This window comes from Marmota monax, unplaced genomic scaffold, assembly GCF_021218885.2.
Source record: "Marmota monax isolate L192 unplaced genomic scaffold, Marmota_monax_Labrador192_F-V1.1 WCK01_AAM20220418_F8-fsc00008, whole genome shotgun sequence".
Taxonomy (NCBI): domain Eukaryota; kingdom Metazoa; phylum Chordata; class Mammalia; order Rodentia; family Sciuridae; genus Marmota; species Marmota monax.
Genome location: NW_026694432.1, coordinates 16454657 through 16479745, shown reverse-complemented (window position 1 = coordinate 16479745; position 25089 = coordinate 16454657). Strand labels below are relative to the sequence as shown.

Genomic DNA, 25089 nt, shown 5'->3' with positions numbered 1-25089 from the left:
CATACACAATAATGGAAAAGTACACATTCTCCTTAAACGCACATTAAACACGGAGATTGTTTTCTTTTTTTTTGCTTAAGACTTACTTGGACTATAGGGGCTGGGGTTGTGGCTCAGTGGTACCACACTTGACTGGCATGTGTGAGGCACTGGGTTCAATTATCAGCACCACATATAAATAAATAAAATAAAGGTCTATCAATGACTAAAAAAATACTTCAAAAAAAAAGGACTTGGACTATAGTGTCATTTATTAGAAATAATAAAGTTCCCAAGCATTACTGATTTTTTTTTTAAGAGAGAGAGAGAAAATTTTTTTAATATTTATTTTTTAGTTTTCGGCGGACACAACATCTTTATTTGTATGTGGTGCTGAGGATCGAACCCGGGCCGCACGCATGCCAGGCAAGCGCGCTGCCGCTTGAGCCACATCCCCAGCCCAACATTACTGATTTTTAAATAAAATCCATGGATATTAGCTATTCATAACTGCATTATAATTATTTTAATTTGGAGAAAATTTACAAGTCTTAGGTATTAAATTGTATCATAAGGTCATTACATTAATGACATAATTTAAGTACACATTAATTACATAATTAAGTATACAGTTTAGAATAACAGGATAAGTACAAAGAAGATAGAAATCTTACAGTAGGGCTGGGGTTGTGGCTCAGTGGTAGAGCACTTTGCCTAGCATGTGTGAGGCACTAGGTTCAATTCTCAGCACTACATAAATAAATAAAATAAAGGTATTATGTCCATCTACAATTTAAAAATATTTTTAAAGAAATTATACAAAGAAGGTTGGGAATGCAGCTCAGTGCTAATTGTCCCTGGATTGAATCCCAGCACTCCCCCAAAGGAAAAAAAAATAAGTATGGAAAGGTTTGTTTAACAATACACATATAGAAAAAGCACACAAAAATTTTAACTACATTAAAGTTAAGAACTTATGGGTGTGGTGGCTCGTGCCTGTAATCCCAGTGGCTCAGGAGGCTGAGGCAGGAGGATCATGAGTTCATAGCCAGCCTTAGCAACTTAGTGAGGCTCTAAGTAACTCAGTGAGACCCTGTCTCTAAATAAAATATTTTAAAACATGGTTTGTTTGCACAAAAGGAGAAATATGGCTAGTAAATCATATGAAATCTAACCTCATTAGTAATGTGGAATAATGCAAGTACTTATACCTCAGTGGAATATTGTATCACACCTAGTGTACTGAAAAGTGATAATTCTAAGTGTTGTTCAAGATAATATATCAGGAGCTGAGGTTGTGGCTCAGTGGTAGAGCACTTGCCTAGCATGTGTGAGGCACTGGGTTTGATTCTTAGCACCATATATAAATAAATAAAATCCATTGTCAACTAAAAAAATATTTTTAAAAGAACAAAACTATGTATTAAAAAAAAGATTATATATCAGTGGGAACCTTTTGTGTATTGCTTAGCTAGTTAAATTAGCAACATACTGGAAGACAACTTTGACATTACAACTCATTCCTTAGAGCATCAATTCTCAAAACATGGTCTGCAGACCCCAGTGTATCCTTGTGACCACCACTTCAGAGGGTTTTTGAAGTAAAGACTAAAATGTTGTTTGCCATTTTCACTGTATTGATATCTGTACTTAATGCTTTAGCTCAAATCAAGGCAGTGGTATCAAAGAATACTAGTAATCTTTGTATTCTTTACCATCAACTGTATTTTTTTTAAAATAATATCCTTGGTGAGGCCAGGCTCAGTGGCCCATAGCTGTAATCCCAGTGACTTGGGAGACTAAGACAGGAGGATCCCAAGTTTGAAGCTAGTTTCAGCAACTTAGTGAGACCCTTCTCAAAATACAAAAAGGCTCAGAGTGTAGCTCAGTGATATAATTCCCAGTGCCACCATAAATAAATAAATAAAAGTATATCCTTAGTGATTGATCTGGGCATGTATCTCAGTGGTAGAGTGGTTGCTTAGTATGTGCAAGCTTCTGGGTTCTGTCCCTAGCACTATAAATCAAAAGAAGACTATCCCCAATGAAGCCATACAAATTCAACCCTTGAAAAATATCTGGGGAAAAATCACCTGTGAGCTCAAATTGTTAACTATAAACTAGACTTGATGGGGGGAGGGAGGGTACTGGTGATTGAACCCAGGGAAGCTTAACCACTGAAACACATTTCTAGCCCCTTTTTTTAGCTGTATATTTTATTAGAGACAGGGTCTCTATGAGTTGCTTAGGACCTTGATAAATTGCTGAGGTTGGCTTTGAACTCCCAATCCTCCTGCCTCAGCCTCCGGAGCCAATGGGATTATAGGCATGCATCACTGAACCTAGCTAAACTAGCCTTTTTTTTTTAAGTATTTATTTTTAGTTGTTGATGAACCTTTATTTTATTCACTTATTTATATGCAGTGCTGAGAATCAAATCCAGTGCCCCACACATGCCAGGCAAGCACTTTTACCAATGAGCCACAACTCCAGTCTGACCTTTTTTAAAAAAAATAAAATAATAATTATTTTTTAATTTTTTAAATTATTATTTTTGTTGTTGTTATTGTTTATTTATTTTTAAGTGGTGCTGAGGATCGAACCCAGTGCCTCACATTGCAAGGCCACATGTGCTCTGCCACATGTGCTCTGCCACTGAGCCACCTCCCCAGCCTCTTCCCCCCTTTTTTTAATGAATCTTTTTTTTTTAAAATATTTACTTTTTAGTTGTAGTTGGATGCCATACCTTTATTTTACTTATTTTTATGTGATGCTGAGGATTGAACCCTGGACCTTGCACTTGCTAGATGAATGCTCAGCTGAGCCACAACCCCAGCCCTCTGACATTTTTTTTTTTTTTTACACTATTTTTACTTGGAAGAATGAATATCAGACAAACTATGGTTATTCAGGCTTGGATATTAGGGATTTTCATAAAATGAGTCAGTATTTGCCAATAATCCAATTTTAGCTTTTAAGCAGAATTTCAGCTGAGTGTGCGGGTGTGGTAGTGCACACCTATAATTAATCCAGCAACTCAGGAAGATCAGTGTGTGTGGGGGGGTGGGGGTTCTGGGGATTGAACCCAAGGCCTTGTGCATGAGAGGCAGGCACTCTATCAACTTAGCTATATCCTGAGCCCTGGCCTCAGCAATTTTGTGACACCCTGTCTAAAAAAAATTAAAAGGGCAAGGGATGTAGGTAGCTCAGTGGTAGAATGACACTGAATTCAATCTTCAGTACTATCCTTACCCCCAAAATTTAGAATTTCAGAAAGTGTATCTATCACTGATTCCTCAGTAGCTTCCCCATAGATTCGTGGGTTTGTTTTTTTTTGTTGTTGTTGTTTTGGTACTGGGGATTGAACTCATTAGAGACGGGGTCTCACTGAGTTGCTTAGTGCCTTGCAATTGCAGAGGTTGGCTTTGAACTTGCGATTCTCCTGTCTCGGTCTCTCAAGCCACTGGGATTACAGGCATGTGCCACTGCGCCCAGCATTCCCCATAGATTTGTAACAGGAAAGAGCTAGAGGGAAAAGACTCACAGAAAAATAGATAAAGTGTGATATAGTTAAACTGTGAAATAATAAAATAGGAAAAAATAATGAAATATAGCTACATGCAGAAACATGAGTGAATCTTAGAAACCCAGAAAATGGGGGTGAAATCACTTTCAGAAGACAAAACAGATTGTTTAGGGACATATATATGTGTGATTAATAGCAAAGACAAAAGTAAAAATGATAAAAATTCATGATAACGGGGCTTTGTTGTTGTTGTTGGAGATGAGGGATTCTAGAATAGGGGAAGAGCCCAGGACGACTAATTTTAAGCATATTGATAATGTTCTTAGGTTGGGTGATAGGTTTGCAGATATGTATTGTATTATTTTGCTTGGTAATATCTGAGTTTATTGGACAAATCATATGGCTCTTTTCTTTTTTGTGGAATGGCTTGATCATAACTTGTGATCATTTGCCCTGGCATTGTTCTGAGAAGTACTCACAGTCAACTTTTTTTTTTTTTTTTTCAGTGCCAGGGATTGAACCATGAGCCTTGTCCATGCTAGGCAAGTGCTACCACTGAGCAATATCCCCAGCCCATTTCACATGCATTAAACTATTTAATCCTTATACAGGTTGAGCATTGAAAATTTGAAATCCCAAGCACTTTTGATCTTAAGTATTTATGGTAAGGAGTACTCAGCCTGTAATAACTCAGTAAAATAGGAACGATCATGATCCTGTTTTTCGTTTGTTTGTTTATACCAGGGATTGAACCCAATGACATTTAACCAACTGAATTACATCCACAACTCTTTTTATTTCTTATTTTGAGACAGGGTCTCACTAAGTTGCTTAAGCCCTCACTAAGTTGTTGAGGCTGGCTTCAGACTTGCTATCTTTCTGCCTCAGCCTCCTAAGCTGCTGGGATTTCAGCTGTGTACCACTGTACCCAGTTGCGACCCTGTTTTAAAGAGAAGATCCTGGGCTGGGGATAGAGCTCAGTTGGTAGAGTGCTTGCCTTGTCTGCACAAGGCCCTGGGTTTGATTCCCTGGCACCCGCCCCCCCGCAAAAAAAAAAAAAAGAAGAAGAAGATCCTGAAGGAAAAAGATTAAAGGAATTTGTTCAGGTTGCTCGACTAACAAGTTCAAGAACCAGGATTTGAACCCAGACAATCTGGTCCCTGGGCCCATACCTTTTTAACTACTATATGTATACCAATTGCTGTGATACCACCTATGTAACAAGCTTATTATGATTAAAGGAGACTGTTGAGTATGTGTTCACCTGCCATGTTTGTAGGCATGGCACAGGAGATTTTAGGTACAGTTATTGGATTATTGGGCCTCCCTGAGAAGCATTGGTCCTACTGGAATAGGGGAGGATAGAGCATGGTTAGGAACAAGAGCACAGTGAAAAAGAAATGCTGTCTACTTGAGAGTCTTTGACACTGTGTTTATATTTTCCTTTCTAGAGACCATGGCGAGCCCAGGAAAAGACAATTATCGAATGAAGAGCTATAAGAACAATGCCTTGAACCCCGAGGAAATGAGGCGAAGAAGAGAGGAAGAGGGCATTCAGCTCCGGAAGCAGAAGCGCGAGCAGCAAGTGGGTTAACCAGAATATTCTCAAACATTTTATCAGGGAAACGGTTTAATCGCTATGGTTAGCCTTTACCTTGAAACTCAACTTTCCCTTAGGAATGTTTAGCTTAGCCACTTAGTGGGCCAGTCATTCCTAGCCCTTTTAATTTCTTTCTTTTTTTTTTTTTTAAGACATGTCACTAAGTTAGTTGCTTAAGCTGGCCTTATAGCCTTAAACTTGTGGTGTTCTTCCTCAGCATTCAGTCAGTGGGATGACAGGTGTGCAAAACAGTATCCACCTTCCAGTCTGCTTTTGTGAAGAAGTGTTGGAAGCTTTAAGAAAGGGAGAACCAATCCCTAATTTGTGTCTTTTAGCCTTCAAGTTATACCTCCATGTGCCCCTTGTCTTTGTCACACTGCTGTCAGTGTAGGGTCAGTGTCCTTGAAGGCCCAGCTCCCAGACTCGTCCTTTAAGAGGCTTATCAGCCATTCTGGGCTGTCTTCTACTTGAGTTTATTCTTTGTAAGTGTCCCTCAGACTGAGACTATACTATTGCTTTACCTTACCACTGCCACATTGGTGCCTTGCTTAGATCTAGATTTAGTTACCTAACCTGCTTTTGCCCACCTTCTTGCTATACTGTTATTCCTTTCCTTTAAAGCCCTTTGTCCCCTCACCTCCAATACTGGGAATTGAAACCAGGGGCACTCTACCATTGAGCTATATCCCTAGCACTTTTTGTTCTTTTATTTATTTTTATTGTTTCTAGACAGAGTTGGTCCTACTAAGTCGCTGAGGCTGTCTTCAAACTTGGCAATCTCTCTGCTTTAGCTTCCTGAGTTGCTGGGATTACAAGCAAGCATCACCAGACCCAGCGCCTTCAAAATCTTTCATACCTATCATCTTTTATATAAAAGGCAAAGAAATAGCGTTATTTGTTTTTTGTTTTGTTCTGTTTGCTTATAAAAATGTAAACTGGTTGGGGTTGTGGCTCAGCAGCAGAGCTCTCGCCTAGCACAGTGCAAGGCTCTGGGTTCAATCCTCAGCACTACATAAAAATAAATTTAAAAATAAAGGTATTGTGTCCAACTACAACTTAAAAAAGAAAAAATGTGAACAATTAGCCAGGTGTGGTGGCACATGCCTGTAATCCTAGCAGCCCAGAAGCCTGAGGCAGGAGGATCACAAGTTCAAAGTCAGCCTCAGCAATTTAGTGAGAACCTATTTCAAAATAAAAATTTGAAAAGATCTAGGGATATGATTCAATGGTTAATATGTCTCAGGTTCAATACCCAGAACCAACTTTTTTTTTTTTTTTTAATTGCCAGGAATTTAACCCAGGGGTGCTAGCCACTGACTAAGCCCCATCCCCACCCTTTTTTATATTTTATTTAGAGACAAGGTGTCTCTGAGTTGCTTAGGGCCTTGCTAAGTTGCTGAGGCTGGCTTTGAACTCGAGATCCTCCTGCCTCAGCTTCCTGAGCCACTGAAATTATATGTGTCTGCCACCAGGCCAGGCAGTAAAAAAAATTTTTTTGAAAAGTGAACAATTCTATTGATGTAACATAAAAATAAAGCTATATGTGGGGCTGAGGTTGTGGCTTAGCAGTAGAGTGCACACCTAGCACATGTGAGATCCTGGGTTCGATCCTCAGCACCACATCAGGATAAATAAATAAAATAATGGTTTAAATAAAAGAAAGAATAAAGCTTTTTTGTGGTATTATTCCATGTCAATATTTAAAGCTTGGCATCCTTTTCTCAGTTACTTTACCATTTGCTTGTCAGTTATGCCATAATTTAACATTGGATTATTGGTGTTTTGATTTGGTTTGTTTCAATGAGTAGTCTTACCATTTTTCTTCACTTTACTTTTAGCTTTTTAAACGAAGAAATGTGGAGCTGATTAATGAAGAAGCCGCCATGTTTGATAGTCTCCTCATGGACTCCTATGTGAGCTCTACAACTGGGGTAAGGCCCTTGTATGTGCCTGATGCGGACCAGGGACATATTTGCTTCTACAGAATAGAAATTGGATGGTTCATGTCATTTAGTAGCTTTGCCAATAATGCTAAGCTCTTTCTTCCATGGGCCATTTTATAGATGGTCAGGGTTTGTTCTTTTTGTTGTTGTTTTTTTTTTTTTTGGTTTTTTTTTGGTACTGGGGATTGAACTCAGGGGTACTTGACCATTGAACCACATCCCCGGCCCTATTTTGTATTTTATTTAGAGACAGGGTCTCATTGAGTTGCTTAGTGCCTCGCTTTTTGCTGAGGCTGGCTTTGAACTCGCAATCCTCCTGTCTCAGCCTCCCAAGTCACTGGGGTTACAGGCATGCTCCACCTGGTCAGTTTAAAGAGTCAAAAAGGATTTATCTCTGATAGAAACACCTGAGGAAACATAAGAGAAGCCATTTTTTGCTTCAGAGATTAGGAATCACTTCTAAATGTTCCAACTTGAAGCAGCCATGGGTTAAACGAACGCTTTCTCCTAAGCTACTATGCCATCCTCTTACCCTAAAATTTTATAAAGAAGGATGCCAAGCAAGAGTGTGTGCTCACAGCCGGGTGTGGTGGCATATGCCTATAATCCCAACGGCTCGGGAGGCTGAGACAGGAGGCAAATAAAATACAAAATAGGACTGGGTATGTGGCTCAGTGGTCAAGTGCCCCTGAGTTCAATTCCTAGTACCAAAAGAAAAAAAAAAAGTGTGTTTATATCTGTGTTCACATTTGGTTCTGGTGTTGGTTTGCAAAGTCCTAAACTTGTTTTATATTCTAGGAGAGTGTGATCACAAGAGAGATGGTGGAGATGCTCTTTTCTGATGATTCTGACTTGCAATTAGCAACCACACAGAAATTCCGGAAACTGCTCTCCAAAGGTATAAAGTCAGTCATTTTTGAAGAAACCCTATATGATTTAGCTTCTTTCCTTTCACTAGTATCAACTGTTCTGCCTCTTGATTATTCTGCTCTAACCCTTCTGGCTTTGGCATCTCTCTTTTTTTTTTTTTTTTCAATATTTATTTTTTAAATTATAGGTGGACATAATATCTTCATGTTTATTTTATGTGGTGCTGAGGATCAAACCCAGGGCCTCATGCTTGCAAGGCAAACGCTGTACCACTGAGCTACAACCCCAGCCCCCTACCTACATTTTTATTTCACCCTTTACTTCTATCTAAAAATGTCACGCTATCCCCTATACTCAGCAGTTTTTAATCTCCTTACTTATGTCCTTCTTTTTTCCCCCCCTCAATCTCTACAGGCAATTGGGATTTCTTACATAAAATAGCATAGTATTAACCTATACCTATCCTCTGGTATACTCTAGGTTCATCCCCAGATTATTAAATACCTAATACAGTGTAAATGCTATGTAAATAACTGTTACGTTATCTAGGAAATAATGACAAACAGGGAAAAGTCTATATAGATTTTTTTTTTTCCCCTTTTGGTACTGGGGATCAAATTCATGGTGCTCTACCACTGAACTATATCCCAGGGTTTGCAAATATTTTTGACAGACATTTGGTTGGATATACAGACGCAGAGGGTAAATATACTTCCATTTTTAATATTTATTTTTTAGTTTTTGTTGGACACAATACCTTTATTTATATATTTTTATGTGGTGGTGCTAAGGATCGAACCCAGGGCCCCGCATGCGCTAGGCAAGCCCTCTACTGCTGAGCCACAATCCCAGCCCAAATATACTTCTTCTAATAAGAGAAACTCTCTTCCCCACTAGGATGTAAGTTCTGTGAAGGTAGAGACTTTGGGTTTTGTTCACTAGTATAGAACTGCATGGCACATAGTTACTCTAAAAGAATTTGTTGTGTGAGCTGGGATTGTGACTCTGTGGTAGAGCGCTTGCCTAGCATGTGTGAGGCACTGGGTTCGATTCTTAGCACTGCATATAAATAAATGAATAAAATAAAGGTCCATCAACATCTAAAAAAATATTTTAAAAAATATTGGTTGGTGAGCTGGGCACACAGTGGTACATGCCTATAATCTTCATTACCCCCACCCTCACAAAAAAAGGGGGGGGCAGCCTGCCCCAGTACCAAAGGAAAAAAAACTAATAATAGTATGTATATATATGATGTATGATAGGAAAAATACTTCTTACTCCAGTATATTAAGCATTCCTCCCAAGAAAAGACTACTGGTCTTAGAAGGGAAATGTGCTCATCCTTTGGACTTTCCTCTTTCCCTTATCATTTTGCACTTACATTCATTCATTCAGTAGATCAAAGTAAGCATATCTAAATTAGGAATGATTGTATACTTCAGCATGACACCTATATTATGCAGTTCAGAAATGAGAAGGTATTTTTAAAACAATCTTACCAAAAGAGTATTTGGGAATGTTTGTAAGGGTGGTCAGAAATATCTAAGAAAGACTGTGAATTCACCCCAGTAAACAGATTAGCCAAAGCCTCTCCTTACTTTTCATCTTTCCCCCTCTTAACTCTTTCAGAACCTAGTCCACCAATAGATGAAGTTATCAACACTCCAGGAGTAGTTGATCGGTTTGTAGAGTTTCTGAAGAGGAATGAGAATTGTACATTACAGGTAAAGCCTAGGGGAATGCATGACCAGATGAAAGCCCTTCATCCAAGAAATTACAGTGAGATGTTTCTGCATCTCTCAGGAAATAGACAATAGTAATATGAAGAAACATTTAAGGGAATTGTCAGTTTCCCTCAGAGGTCTTGGCTTCAAAGAAGAGAGCCAAAAATAAAAAGGGCTGGAGACATACTCATGATAGAATACTTAATTAGCATGCATGAGATCCTGGGTCTGAACCCTAGTAGGAAAAAAAAATTCTCTTAAACTTAGCTAATGTGAGGTAACATTAGCCTCACATTAGCTAGATTTAAGCATTTCCCAGTGTATATGTACTTCAAAGTGACCCATGGTGGTATGGTGGTGCAGGATTAAATAAAGCCCATTTCCCAGTTCCATCTTTACCATGTGTCAGTGTCATATCAGTGCTCTTCCCCCAATTTAAAGTGGGGAAGGGAGAGACTTGTGTTTGATTTTTGTTTTCACTTATGGGCAAGAGGCTTAGTGTTTTGAACCATCTGGTAGGCTCAGACCTCTCAATCATGGCTTAATCTCACTTTCAGTTTGAAGCTGCCTGGGCTCTAACAAACATTGCCTCTGGAACCTCTCAGCAGACCAAAATTGTCATTGAAGCAGGGGCTGTTCCCATTTTTATAGAGCTGCTTAACTCGGACTTTGAGGATGTACAGGAACAGGTAATGCTCACATTTGGTTAAATTCTTAATGGCATCAATAATATAAAAAGTGTGTGTGTGTATCTTTGTCCCAGTTCTTGGTGTAGTGCTCTTAAATTGGTGGGAATTTTCTGAGTGATAAACATCTTTTGTTGCTTATAGAGCTCCTTTGGAACACACCTGAATATATGCGATGAGTGACTTAGAGGGGAACCTCTTGGTAGCCTTCAGATGATTTTGGTCACCAGAAAGACGAAATGTAGGATTAAAGGGTGGGAACTCAACCCCACCTCCCACACATATCCCCAGGAAGTGGTATGAAGGAGTCTGGAGATGGGATTATAAGAACTCTTGAACAATGGAACTTCTTGGGTTGGCAAGCACATCCATGTGCTAGAAAAGTGTCAGAGGGCACGGAGGCTTTGCATCTCCACTCTCTCCTACTCCATACCTTTCCCCATGCATCTCTTCCATTTGGCTGTTCCTGAGCCTTATCTTTTATTATAAACTGGGTAAATGTGATGTTTTCTTGAATTCTCTGTGTCATTCTAGTTAATTATCAAATCTGAGAAAGAAATGTAGGAATCCCCAGTTTTATAGTTGATCAGTCAGAAGTACAGGTGGTCCCTAGGGCTTGTGACTGGTATCTGAAGTGGGGGGCGTCTTCTGGAACTGACCTGTGGCATTTGCTAACTTCAAGAGTTAGTGTCAGAATGAAATTATTGGACACATAGAGTCAGATAATTGTTAGTGTGGGAAGAATTCCATATATTTTGTGTCAGAAGTAATGTTGGAAGAGACACAACAGTAATTCAGTACTCACAGATTATGGAGATATAGGTAGGACTTCCAGGCTGAGCATAGTGGCTCAAGCCTGTAATCCCAGCGATTTAGGAGGCTGAGGCCAGAGGATCACAAATTCAAAACCAGCCTCAGCAATTTAGCAAGGCTCTAAGCAGTTTAGTGAGACCATCCCAAAATAAAATGGGCTGGGAATGTGGCTCAGTAGTTAAGCACCACTGGCTTCAATCTTTAGTATCAAAAATAAAAAGAACTTCCATTTCCCTCACTGAATTTTTGCTAGTTGAATGGAAATGGAAGAGTAGTTAATGGGATCTTTCCTCCATTGCTATGTATAGAATTGGCTTCCAGGATGGCTATTAGAATGCAACTTTCTGGTCACTTATTTTCCTGGGGTGTCAGGATGGTGGGTTGGGTTCTGGATTTGGTTTCTCTGGAGACAGCAGTACTGTCTTCCTCTACTGAACCATGACTTCCTAAGGGAAAATTCCTTGTAGAACATGTGCTCAATAAGGACTTTCACAGGGAGGTTTCCTGAGCTTGTTTAGTATGTCTCAGGCCTTGATTGACATTGTTCTCAGCCTACTGGGTATTCTGCAGGACTGAATGCAAGGTTATTACAGAAGGTACCAGGCTCTGTTGATGACAGTTTTATTATCCCCTTTTCAGGCAGTCTGGGCTCTAGGAAACATAGCTGGAGATAGTTCCATTTGCCGAGATTACGTCTTGAACTGTTCCATCCTTAATCCTTTGTTAACGTGAGTAATTAAAATTATTTGCACCTGGGGCATCTATAGATGGCCTTGTGCCAGGTCATTTGGGAACAATTTACTTGATCTCTAAAGATAACAGATAAATACAAAAACCTTAGAAGTGCATTCCGATCCTCAAAAATTTTATCTTTTACTTTACATAAAAGATATATTTTGAGACTAAGAAACTTTTGCCTCTGGTCTGTGTAAGGAATGCCATGTTCCTTAACCTCGTAATTCTACAGAACCTTATGTTTGTCATATCTGCTTCATTGAACCAAGGAGAAAATAAATCCAACCTTCTCTAAAATGTATTGATTTGCTGTAGGGTTATTCATAGATACATTGGATAATTTTGTTGTAAATCATAGATCAAAGGCCCCATGAAAAGTCATCTAAGCCCCTCTCTCATTCCCTTCTCCACCCCATATTAGAGTAAACTACATCTAAACCAAAAGATATGAATGAACTTCTCTTGCTCATAGACTACCAGTGTCACTTTCTTGAGAATGGAAAGTGATAAGAAATCATTCCATTACTGCCTAACACCCTCCTACTCTTTGTACAGGAATTGTGCACAGACTTAGGGGCACAATGAGTTTTACTTAAAATCTTTCAGGCTTACTTAAAGTCTGTCCTCTATTTGGTCCCTGTTATCTATGGTGTTAACTAGCCACAGCTGGTCCTCTGCAGAAGCCAGCCAAATTACTCTATTAGTTTAGTTCTTTGAGAAAGTAGCTGCTAGAGTCTTAGGGTCTGATTGGATTTCCCCCCTTCCTCTGGGATTTGAGCATCTATGCCAGGGCATCAGTGCTTAGGATCTGGCTTTGCTCTTTCCTTCAGACTCCTCACCAAGTCCACACGACTGACAATGACACGGAATGCAGTCTGGGCCCTGTCAAATCTCTGCCGAGGGAAGAATCCACCCCCAGAGTTCGCAAAGGTGAGAGAGCTGCTTCTCAGTCCCTGAGGATAGTTGATTCATCATGTGGAGTTTTTAACGTCTTTAGGTTTCCCTTTGAGTCTCAAATCTCAGGAGTCAGTTGTTAGTAAAGTAGGTGATCTTGCATGCCTAGATGGTAAAAGTGAAAAGTAGGCCTGAGGTTTAATAATAGAGATTCCCCAGGATCTAGAATTACTTCTTGGGGCAGGGGTTAGCAATGTTAGTGTTAGTAATAGAACTGATGTAACCCTGTCCCCGTGTGAGTCCTTCTCACTCTGCTTCCAACAGGTCTCTCCTTGTTTGCCTGTACTATCTCGCCTACTCTTCAGCAGTGACTCAGACTTACTGGCAGATGCTTGCTGGGCTCTCTCTTACCTGTCTGATGGCCCCAATGAGAAGATCCAAGCAGTCATAGACTCTGGAGTCTGCCGGAGATTGGTAGAGCTTTTGATGTGAGTGGTTTCAGGGTAAAGGTTCCCAAAGGTTCTCCAAGCTCATGCCAAAGAGCTGCAGCTAGCACTTTGTTGTCCTACTCAGGTGTGGAGGCATGAGGCTGTTGCCAGCCCTGGTGGTCAGCAGTGCTGAATATGGTATGCTGGCTCTCCACTGATCAGATCTTCTCCTCTGTAGGCACAACGATAACAAAGTGGCTTCTCCTGCCCTGAGAGCTGTGGGTAACATTGTCACTGGGGATGACATCCAGACCCAGGTAAGGAAAAGGAATGTCTAGTATCCTAACTAAAACTAATTATAATATTTTGGTTTTTTGTTTTTGGAGGTTTTTTTTGGTGGTTCTAGGGATTGAATCTAGGGTCTCTTATGTGCTGGGCAGGTACTCTACCACTGAACTACATCCTCAGTCAATTCAGGCCAGCTGTGGGAGAGCATACAATGCTTTCCTGCCTGATGGAAGGTGGCATGGCATAGCAGAGAAAGCATAGTCTTGAGTAAAACAATTCCAGCTCTGCCAGCACTATATAATCACAGTCGATTGGTTTCTTCATTTCTTCTACAAATCAGAATCTGATCATCATCATCCAATTAGTTCTTGTGAAAGAAAACAAAATACAATAACTGCACTGAGTGGGATATTATAAAGTCGTTAAGTCTGAGCTGTGATCCTTTTGAGATATGGAAACCTACACCCCTCTATCCTAGACCTTTAAGAACCCATTGACATTACCTCATGTTAATATAAGCACCAAGCCAGGCGTGGGTATAATCCCACTGACTGTAGAAGCTGGGACAGGAGAATTGCTTCAGCCCAGGAGTTTGACATCATTACACTATTCTTTCTTTAATTTTGTTTTGTTGTTGTTTTTCTGGTACTAGGGATTGAATCCAGGGCCTTGCCATATAGGCAAGTACTCTAACTGGGCTACATCCTCAACCCAAGCCTGAGTTTGGGACTACCCTGGGCAACATAGTGAGATCTCGTTTCCAAAAAAATAACCTCTAGGTGGTCATGATGGTACATGCCTATAATCCCAGTGACTCTGGAGGCTGAAACAGGAGAATCATAAATTTGAGGGCTGCCTCAGCAACTTCTTCTGCCTTAAGTGATTTAAAAAAAAAAAAAATTTTAGTTATAGATGGACACAATTTCTTTATTTTGTTTATTTTTATGTGGTGCTGAGAATCGAACTCAGTACCTCACATGTGTGAGGTAAGTGCTCTGCCACTGAGCTGCAAACCCAGCCCCTGCCTTAAGTAATTTAGTGAGAATCTGTCTCAGTAAATAAAGAATTGGGAATGTAGCTCAGTGGTGCCCCTGTGTTTAATCCCCAATGCCTAAATAAATAAATAATAACCTCTCCAGTGAGGACACAGTAGCCAGTTTCCCCTGGCTAGAGGTATAGGTATTCCACAGAGGCTCCAAAGGCTGAGAGAGGAGAATCGCAAGTTCAAAGCCAGCTTTAGCAATGGCGAGGCACTAAGCAACTCAGTGAGACCCTGACTCTAAATAAGATACAAAATAGGGCTGGGGATGTGGGTCAGTGATTGAGTGCCCAAGTTCAATCCCTGGTACTTCGCCGTCAAAAAAAAAAAAAAGATGGGTATTCTTATAGTTGGCATAATTTTGTGGGATTCCTTTTTTTTTTTTTAATGGTACTGGGGATTGAACCCAGATTTGCTTAACCACTGATCCACATCTCCAGACCTTTTTGATTTTATAAGTAAGGAATCTCTCACTCAACACCCATACCCTCATTTTCTAAATCATTTTGTGTATGTGTGTGAGATGTAGGTATGTGCATCCATGTATTTGCATGCTGTACTCAAACATTAAAATATAACAAAATTTATTATTTTAGCCATTTCCAAGTATATAGTTCAGTGACATTAAATATAGTCACATTGTTATTCAGTCATCACTACCATCCATCTATAGAACTTTTCATTATCTCAGACTGAAACTCTATACCCATTACACAATAACTCCCCATTCTTCTATCGTCTGTACTCTAGTAACCACCATTCTACTGTCTGTGTGACTTTGACTTCTGTAACTACCTCATATAAATGGAACTTATTTTGTTTGGATTATTTCACTTAGCATAATAAGTTACTCCTTCCGGGTTCATCCATGTACCACGTGTCAATTTCCTTTGTAAGGTGAAATAATATTCCATTATATGTATATACCACATTTTTCAAATCCATTGTCTGTGGACATTTGGGTTGTTTCTACCCTTGAAGCTTCTATGAATAATGCTGTTACAAACATTATTATTGTACAAATATTTGTTCAGGTTCATGTTTTTGCTTCTGTGGGTATACACCCACCAGTGTAATTATTGGATGGTTTTATGTTTCATATTTATTGTTTATTTGTTTGTTTGTTTTGCAATGCTAGGGATTGTGCCCAGGAGTACTCTCTCTGTATTACATTCCCGTCCTTTTAATTTTTTGAGAGAGAGTCTCACTAAATGCCCAGTTTGGTCTTGATCCTGCTGCTTCAGCCTCCTGAATAGCTAGGATTATGAGCATGGAGCACTACACCCATCTATGTTTAATTTTTTTGAGGAACCATCATATTGCTTTTTTAGCTGCTACATCATTTTGTATTCCAGATTCCAGTGTGTACCAGCTTTTCTACATCCTTCCAACACTTGTTATTTCTGGGGTTTTTTGTTGTTTTTATAACAACTATCCTAATGGGTATAAAGTGATATCTCATTGTGGCTAGATTTGCATGTCCCTAATTAGTGATGTTGAGCATCTTTTTGTGTGCTTATTTGACCATCTAAATATCTTTCTTGGAGAGAAGTCTATTCAAGCCTTTTGCCATTTTTTTTTTTAAGTTGAACACAATATAATCTTTATTTATTTTTATGTGGTGCTGAGGATCAAACCAAGGGCCTCGCACTTGCTAGGTGAGCGCTCTACTGCTGAGCAACAACCCCAGCCCTCCTTTGCCTTTTTTGTTGTTCTTTTGGGGAGGTACTTGGGGGTTGACCCTAAGGGTGCTTTACCACTGATCTATATATTTAGTCCTTTTTATTTTTTATTTTGAGACAGGTTTTTGCTAAGTTGCTGAGGTTCTCACTAAATGTGCTGAGGTTGGCCTCAAACTAGCAGTCTTACCTCAGCCTCCCAAGTTACTGGGATTGGAAGCATACACCACCACTTTCATTTTATTTCTTTTTCATATTTTTAGTTGTAGATGGATATAATACCTTTATTTTGTTTATTTAGTTTTATATACTGCTGGGGATCAAACCCAGGGTCTCACACATGCTAGGCAAGTACTCTACCACTGAGCTACAATCCCAGCCCCACTTTTATTTTTTAATTGGTTATTTAGGAGGTTATTTTGTTATTTAGTTGTAAGTTCTTTTTTGTACTGGATATTAATTATCAGATAAGTATTTTCTCTCTGTGGTTGTTTTGGTACTGGGGATTAAACCCAGGGACACTCACTCAATCACTGTGTGCTACATTCCCAGCCCTTTTTATTTTTTATTTTGAGGCAAAAATTGCCTAAGTTGCCCAAAATGGCCATGAATTTGCAAATCCTTCTGCCCCAGCTTCCCAAGTAGCTGGGATTACAGGTATGCACCACTGTGCCTGGCTTGTTTATAAGTCTCCGTACACAACCTTTTTAATTTTTATTAAGTTCAAATATCTGATTTTTGTTCCATTTTCTATTCTTACGTGTTCTAGGTCATTCTTAACTGTTCAGCCCTCCCTTGCCTCCTCCATTTGCTGAGCAGCTCCAAGGAGTCAATCCGGAAGGAAGCTTGCTGGACCATTTCAAATATCACTGCTGGCAACAGGGCTCAAATACAGGTAGAACAAACAGAGAAATTGAGGGATCTGGGGATGCATCAAGATATGGAAAACTGGGTTTTTTACTTCCAGAAAAAGAATGTTTTTTCTTTTAGAAATTGGGTTCAAGGTCCTAGGAGTGGAGCTCAGCAGTGGTCCTCCTGCCTAGCATGCACAAAATCTTGTATTAGATCCCAGCAACCTTCCCCTGCAAATAATAATAATAAGTAAACCCAGAAATTGTAGTCAGTGTGCTATTTATTGGTCAAAGATCCTGTGTAGTGGAAGCTAGGTTATCTCATATGTGGGAAAACAAAGATCTCCTAGGCAGAGGATGATACCTAATTCTTAACTCATTTTTTAGCTGGATTTTCTTTCTCTCCTTGAGCTGACTATCTCCCTGCATGCCCCTTCCCTCAATTCTCTTTCAAGGCTGTCATAGATGCAAACATCTTCCCTGTGTTGATTGAAATCCTTCAGAAAGCAGAATTTCGTACAAGGAAAGAAGCAGCCTGGGCCATCACCAATGCCACATCAGGAGGAACCCCTGAGCAGATCAGGTATTATATTTCTCTCTTGAATGATATGTGTTTTCTCCTTCTTTGCTTATAGTTTACAAATATCCTATAAACTGCTTTTACTAGGATAGTTTTGCCGCTGGGTGCAGCTGCAATAAGTTTTAAATGGTAAGCTGCTACAGTGATAATGGAATTTGGAATAGATTCCTATAGACCATGACTTATAGTGCCTCTTTTCCCTCCCTGAGAATAGAAACCTGTGGCAGAGATACAACCATCCTTCCCCTATCTGAAATCAGTGTAGTTTCCATTATTCATACACCTAAATGAACTAGACAAAATGAACTAGACCAATAACTGGCAGGATAGAGAGATGGATGACTCAGAGAAGGGATGGATAACTCAGTAAGTGTGGATTGCTGGGCACTGGGGCTGTAGCTCAGTGGAAGAGTGCTTGCCTAGCCCATGTGAGGCACTGGGTTCAATCCTTAGCACCACATAAAAATAAACAAAAACATGCTATCCAGAAAAAAGGGGGCGGGGTGTAGATTGCTGAGAATGTTGACATGTATGACAGAAACCCACAAGACAAACACTTGCCCAGCACTTCACTTGCTCTGCCCTAATTTTAAACTTGCGTCATCTCTGGCCCCTAGGTACCTGGTGTCACTGGGCTGTATCAAACCGCTGTGTGACTTGCTGACTGTGATGGATTCAAAGATTGTGCAAGTGGCCCTCAATGGACTAGAGAACATTCTTCGGCTTGGAGAGCAAGAGGGCAAGCGCAGTGGCTCAGGGGTCAATCCCTACTGTGGCCTCATTGAAGAAGCCTATGGTATGTTCCCTTTTTCTGACCTCACCTCTCCCTTAAGTGGAAATATTCTAAGTTAGAACCTGGGACTGTAGGCCTCCAAAGCCAAAGACAAATATGTATGTTGAGGGGGAGAGGGGTTAGCAAGCATCCATAGCTTACGTGAGCCTTGTCTGTATCCAAAACCAGTGAAGAACTCCTATGCTAGCCAAGTTCTGCCATCCACGGGGTTTCAGATATTCCCAAAGAAGCAGGCATGTACTAAGTAACGGGATAGAGCTAAGATCTGTATCATGTTTCAAATCCAGAGTTTCATTTAATTGTTGTTGGGGGTTTTTTGTGTTTTTTTTTTCTTTTAATATTTTTTTAGTTGCAGGTGGACAAAATACCTTTATTTTATTTATATTTGTTTCTAAGGATCAAACCCAGTGCCTCACATGTGCTAGGCAAGTGCTCTGCCACTGAGCCACAGCTACAGCCCCATCAAATCCAGCGTTTTATCCCACCAGTCCCTTCTCCCTCTGGGGAGCAGTAGATAATTTCTTTTTCTTATTGGCTCCACCTGATAACTAGGTGTGGTACAGATGGGAAGATAAAGATCCAAAACTGATAATAGTACCAGGAGCTAGAAGGTATGTGTTTCCAGCAGAATTTCTAGTACATTCCCATAAGAGTGCTGGATTGACTCATCATGCATCCATGATAAGAGAAGCAAATAATGATTTGCCCAATCTAGTTTAAAGCAGAATCAGGACTAGAATATCTGGTTTTTAAGTGATATTTTGGTCTCATTCCTATGGGATTCTGTAGTTTGGGCAAGAGAGCTTGACTCTTTTAGGTTAAAGAGCAATCATATCTTTTTGTGTTTGTTAACATTAAATGCCTCATGAAGGAAAAGTTCACAAATGTTCGTAGACCCAAAGAAAAGTACTTATACTTCCCTCTCCCTCCTTCCTTCGTGCCACCATAGGCTTGGATAAAATTGAGTTTCTCCAGAGCCACGAGAACCAGGAGATCTACCAGAAGGCCTTCGATCTTATTGAGCACTACTTTGGTGTAGAAGATGATGATAGCAGCCTGGCTCCCCAAGTGGATGAAACGCAACAGCAGTTCATCTTCCAGCAGCCTGAGGCCCCCATGGAGGGCTTCCAGCTATAATGTCTGCCTCCGGGGAGGGGAGGGAATGGGAAGCACCACCAACCAGCAGAGGAGCAGCCCTCTGGTGGGCGGGAAAACAGCCCCCCCACCATCAGCCACCACACACCTGCTGCCCTGGAGACTGTGCTCTTGACCTGCTCCGCCCCCTTCCCTGGAGGGAGCACCCTCTGGACTGACAGAACCATCTGAGGCTCACATTTGGGTTTTGTGACAAGAAGGGGACGTGTTGGGTTTTTCTTCCTTACACTATATTTTGGCTGCACACATGTCTTTAACCCATGAGCCCAGGGGTAGACAAAGGAGGACTGAGGTAATCATTTTGCACCTTTTTTTTTTTTTTTTTTATCTTAGTGGTGACTTCCTTCCTTTTATCTTCCTTCATCTTTCCCAGTCCTCTGCCCTTATCTGTGTAATTCTTATCTTGGGTACTTGAGCAGATGGAATATTCCAGAGGTGGGAGGTGGGAGGGGAAGGGAGAAATCCAAAACAAAGTGTTCTTGCTCTGACAGAATATTAATCTTATATGCTTGGATTGAGTTATTTAATTTTTTTTTCTTTTGCACATTTTTCTTGTATTAAGGTTGCTCTTCCTAAGACCATGAGTTCCTGATTTTAGGAATCCCAGCTGCCAGCATTGTCTGGGACTAGAGGCTGATGGGGAGGCCATCATGAGATATAGGCCCCTCTCTCCTCTGAACATTTGCCCAGACCTCTTTAATTTGGGAGACCCCCTCACTCCCCTGGGGCAAGTACACAGTGGGAGTAGAGGGAAGGAGCACAGGCCTTCAGACAGGGCTTCTCCTGTGTAGCTACTGACCCCCATGTTTCCTACCCACCTTCTGAATGGTGCAACCCAACTTCATTTGTTTACTTGAAAATTCCCCTCAGAGTTGAGTGAACCTCTGAGGTGACTGTATTTTCTTCTAAGCTCAAGACAGGGGGCTGTGGTCCTTCCTTTCTCCTGAGGAGAAAGTCCTTGCTCTGGTGACCCATAAGTTGCAGAGGAGATTGGAGTGAGAGTGTCATGTATTGGGATAGTCAGGGATCCCTGCCCTTAGCCTTTCTTCTTCCTCTTCCATAGTTGGATCATGTATATTTTACTTCCAAAGGAGAGAATGTTAAAATGTTCTGTATTTTTTTATATTCTATATAATTAGGTAGGTCAATCTTAATTGGTCTTAGGAGGAACTGTCTGTAACTTCTGTGAGTAGGAATATACTGTAAGAAAGACCAAAAAAAAAGAAATGTGGAGGCTCTCCCATGTAGAAGGTCTGAACTTGGTCCTTTTCCTCTCTGGTTATAGTCTGGGCCACCAGCTGGGACCAGCCCTCAGCTCTAGAACCTTTATAAAGCAGGTCAGTATGGTTTGATTGTCCCAGTACCTAAAAAGAGCAAAGACAGCCTCAAGGCTGGTGAAGTCTACCATCAGGAAATCCAGAAAGTAGTCTTACCTTTTCAAAATCAATAAAGGCTATTGTCCACACATGGCTGCCTCTCCTATTATCATAGAAACTTAGCAGCCTTATGTTTTTTTGTGTGTGTGTGTGAGATCTGTTGTAACCTTCCCTGTTTGGGATCCTTGTATCTGGTTTGAGTTTGCCCTTCTTTGTGACAATTTTAATACACATGCCTTTTCTTTCTCTCAGAGTAAAGCTAGTGCAGTGCCTCAGTGACTTTCCTGAATACATGATAGTAATCCCTGGCTGTTGAGGTTGGGGGTGTAGGAAGTTGTCAGCTTAGTGTAGACCAGCTATGGTGCTGATGGTACAATCTGCCCTGCCCCTGCATCCTCACTGTGGTTAGTCAGAAGTGTCCTGCCCGGCACTGCACTTCTTATCCCCTTTTGGCTCAGGTAAAACACTATACCCCTCTGCTTATAGATCTAAAGTTCAGGTTCTTATTGTCAACCATTGGTGTTGAATTTGTCCTTGGCTTCTATCTTTGAGGTCTCACTCTAGAGAAAGGTGGTTTAGGGTTGGTAGTTGATACGGAAAAAATTATACCAATGTTATACTGCTTTGAGGCAGATATCATTCATCAGCTTAGCAGAAATTGCTGCCAACCCCCAATCTCCTAGGAAGGCAAAAGGCAGGACCTTTTCCATTTACCCTGCTGCCTCCATTACAAAACTGTTCTATAGTTAACAGAAAAGCCTACCAGTCGTAGAGTACTTGCCTTACATGCACAAGGCCCTGGGTTCAATCCCCAGCACCACAAAAGAAAAAAAGAAAGAAAAGCCTACCACCACCATTGGCTTTGTCCAAAGGGCAGAGCAATTTTAGTAGGATCTACTTTGTACCTCTCAACGGTTAAGTCCTTGGCGTCGAAGCTACAGTCTTATTGTGAGACATAAATGTCCTGCTTTCCCAACTGTTCCTTCAAATTTATTTTAGCTTCAGATCTGGATTCTTCTGTACCAGATGAAGACTTTGTTGGTCATCTGTCTCCTGCTTAAAACCAGTTTTCTCCAAAGACTTCAAAGACTGAATTCTATTGGGGGCACAACTCGAGGACAGATTTCAGAGAAAAGTGAACTCTAAGCACCTTGTGTCTTCCCTGAACCATGTTTTCTCCTTAGTCTTCCTTTCTGTCCACAGAAGCAGTTACATCATCTTTTGTATCTCCTCCTCTCCTTTGGTCATCTTTAGAGAGCCACTCCTTGTGGACAACCCCCATCTGGACTCTAGCCCTTGACATAAGTGAGGGCAAAACTTTCTTTCAAATTTCTGAATGTTATTACCAGGATGAAGGGGCTCCCCAGACCACTGTAGAAGCTAGAAAAGCCAAGGCATGTTTTTGGAATCCTTGTATGTTGGCACATGGTTCATATATCCATTTTAAGATCTTAGTCCATGTATTCAGATACTATTTTGAATAATGCCAGCTATTCTTTATTGCCACCCCCTCTAGGCATCCCATCCCCATCTTTTCTGGTATAGGGTGTATGGTCTTAGAAGTCTGTCTTCAGTTGCCAGCCATCCCTGTCTGGACTTCATAATGGCTGCAGCTTTCTGACAGAACCATATGGGTTCCACCCTCAGCTTGCCAGCCTGGTTACTTGTGTCTCTGGGCATAAATGAACCTTCCAAGGAGCAGGTAACTTCAGCTTTCAGAGACCGTTGGGGTTTCCCCTTACCTGGGAGATCTACTGCTTCAACCCTCTTTGCCCTGGAAGCCATGTCCCAGAAAGCTAAACTGCACAGATTATAGCTGCTATTGTTCTTAGTTAAGGGAGAGGAAAAGGACTCTTAGGCACAGACCCTGTTTCTCTCAAGCCAAACCAGTTCAAAATGAAAACTGTTCAGCAGACTGTACTGTATTTTCATTTTCTCATGTCTACCTGCCTGGAAAGCAGGAAACTACCCATGAAAATCACCCCACGTGCCCCTCTTTGAAGGCCCCAGCTCTTTTGTTCAGGCCTCATCTCTTTTCCCCTAGGCTCACTCAACTTTGTATCCATTGTCTTGCAATCCCTCAGTAGATTCATTTTGTGGGTTCAGATTCTAGATTTTCTGTTGAAGGCAGGGAGCCAGCTTCTCCAAGTTGCTCTAGGCACTCCACAGAGATTCAAGAGGAAGGACAGGCTAGCTGAGGGTTCCCTGGAAGGCTGGAGAAGGGTGCAAGATTTAGTGCACTGAACCAAAGGAAATGCTCATAACCACCAGCAGATTCTTCCAGGTAGTAACACCTTGGTATTGAGGGTAAGGCTAAGACTTATGATTTCTCAAGGCCATTTAAGATTGTACATTCTAGACCAACCTTGTCCAGTATTTTACCTTTTGGATTGATTGTTTTGTTAAACAAGCTGAGATTTGGGCACTGTATGAATGGATCTGTGAATGGGTGTGCATTAGCTGTTCTGTGGCCAACACCTTTGTAAATGATGTAGTCATCCTATTATCTATCTGATAGCCCCACCCCTGAATAAGACCATAGCAAGAGCTGGGTGCAGTGGAGGCTGAAGCAGGAGGATCTCAAATTTGAGTCCAGCCTGGGCAACTTAAAGGGACCCTGTCTCAAAGACCAAAAAAGGGCTGGTGGTATGAACTCCTGAGTTCTGACCCCAGTAAAACACCAATACCAAGACAACAGAAGAATTTGATGTCAAGAACAACCAAATCTGTGAAGTAAAACTCATTTTCCTCTGAGAGGGAATTTTGCTTCAGGTCTGAACTACATGCAGGACCAAAGCTGGCACTGAAAAAAGCAGCAGAATTAAATTTGAGGGCCCAGAAACACCCTGGGAGAAAGGTTTGTGTGGTTTCTCTGCAGGGACTTAGGCCTACTGCCTACTTTTGGGCCAGCATGACTTCTGATGCCCACATTAGCACATACCAGAATCCTTCTGTTACACACTAGCCCTGCCTGTTTGTGTAGATTCACTTTTCAGCGCTGATTTAGAGAAACCTGGAAGCCATGCTCAGGTCTCTGAAAGAAGTTGGAGCTCAGATCCTGAGACTGTGGGAATCTCTGACTCTGTATGTTCTTAAAGAGCCCACACTATGTAAACCCTCAGGCCCAAGTTTGGGGTATTGCCTTTTTTAGCCAGCTTTTGTGGGAACTGCCTTACAAAACAAGGGAAGGGGACATGAGGTCTCAGCCACCCAACAAAAAGATAACCCCTAAGGTACAGCTTGGGTTTCTAGCTAAGGACCCTCCTGTTTTTCTTTCCAAAAAACTCATTTGCTTTTATTTTTCTAAGAACTGTAAACTCTGGCCATTTTCCACATTCTCAGGGCCCCTGGGTAGACAGAAAAAGCTTCATAACTTCAGAGCAGACATAGGCCAAGAAACCATGGCATTGAGTGTGCTGAGCCCAGACAAATGATATTTATATACACATCCAAATTTGAAGAGAAAATGTATTTCTTTAGGTTTCAAACAAACACTGTAATAGATATAAAGCAAAAATAAAAACCTGTTGCAAAGTTCTAAATTGTCTTCTTTGGTTTGAGTGATCCTAGAAGTGAACAAGGAGAATACGTTCTCATTTGTAACTCAGCAGTGGAAATAAGAATTATACCAACTTGGGTGAAATGGTATGCATGTATAGGTGAATCTCCTCAGAGGCTCAGACAGGAGAAAAGCTTGAGCTTAGGAGATATAGCTCAAAAAAGACACCAACCTGCTCCAACTATATTTAATTGGCTTTATTGAAATTTAATGAACTCATAAATTGTACATTTAAAGTGTGTGATTTGACAAGAGATACTTGTGCTCATGAAACCATCAGTACAATCAAGATAAACACCTCCATGACCTCCCCCCATATCCATAATTTCTAAAAATTTTTATGTGCCCAGTTTAGATGTGGCGTCCTCCAAAGGCTCACATGTAAGACAATGCAAGAAGTTTCAGAGGAGAAATGATTGGGTTGTGAGAGCTTTAACCCAATCAGTGATTTAATCCCATGAGGCATTAACTGATTGCTGAAGGCTGGTAAATTGTGGTTGAAGGAGGTGGGCTTTAGGGGTGTGGCTCTGGGGGCATATATTTTGTACCTGGAGAGTGGAGTTCGCTC

The 25089-nt window shown here is 40.8% G+C and overlaps 1 protein-coding gene across 1 annotated transcript in view; it reads left to right on the top strand.

Annotated features, from left to right (window-relative positions):
• Kpna6 (karyopherin subunit alpha 6) overlaps positions 1-24504 on the top strand; it is a 59493-nt gene extending 34989 nt beyond the window's left edge. The window contains exons 2-14 of the mRNA XM_046469322.2: positions 4957-5090; positions 6944-7036; positions 7847-7946; positions 9551-9645; positions 10203-10334; positions 11784-11872; positions 12710-12809; positions 13098-13261; positions 13440-13518; positions 16977-17102; positions 17514-17641; positions 18256-18434; positions 19381-24504. Of these exons, the coding sequence (XP_046325278.1) occupies positions 4957-5090; positions 6944-7036; positions 7847-7946; positions 9551-9645; positions 10203-10334; positions 11784-11872; positions 12710-12809; positions 13098-13261; positions 13440-13518; positions 16977-17102; positions 17514-17641; positions 18256-18434; positions 19381-19568 (1607 nt within the window). The 3' untranslated portion in view covers positions 19569-24504. The remainder of the gene's footprint in view (positions 1-4956; positions 5091-6943; positions 7037-7846; positions 7947-9550; positions 9646-10202; positions 10335-11783; positions 11873-12709; positions 12810-13097; positions 13262-13439; positions 13519-16976; positions 17103-17513; positions 17642-18255; positions 18435-19380) is intronic.
• The last annotated feature ends 585 nt before the right edge of the window (positions 24505-25089 follow it).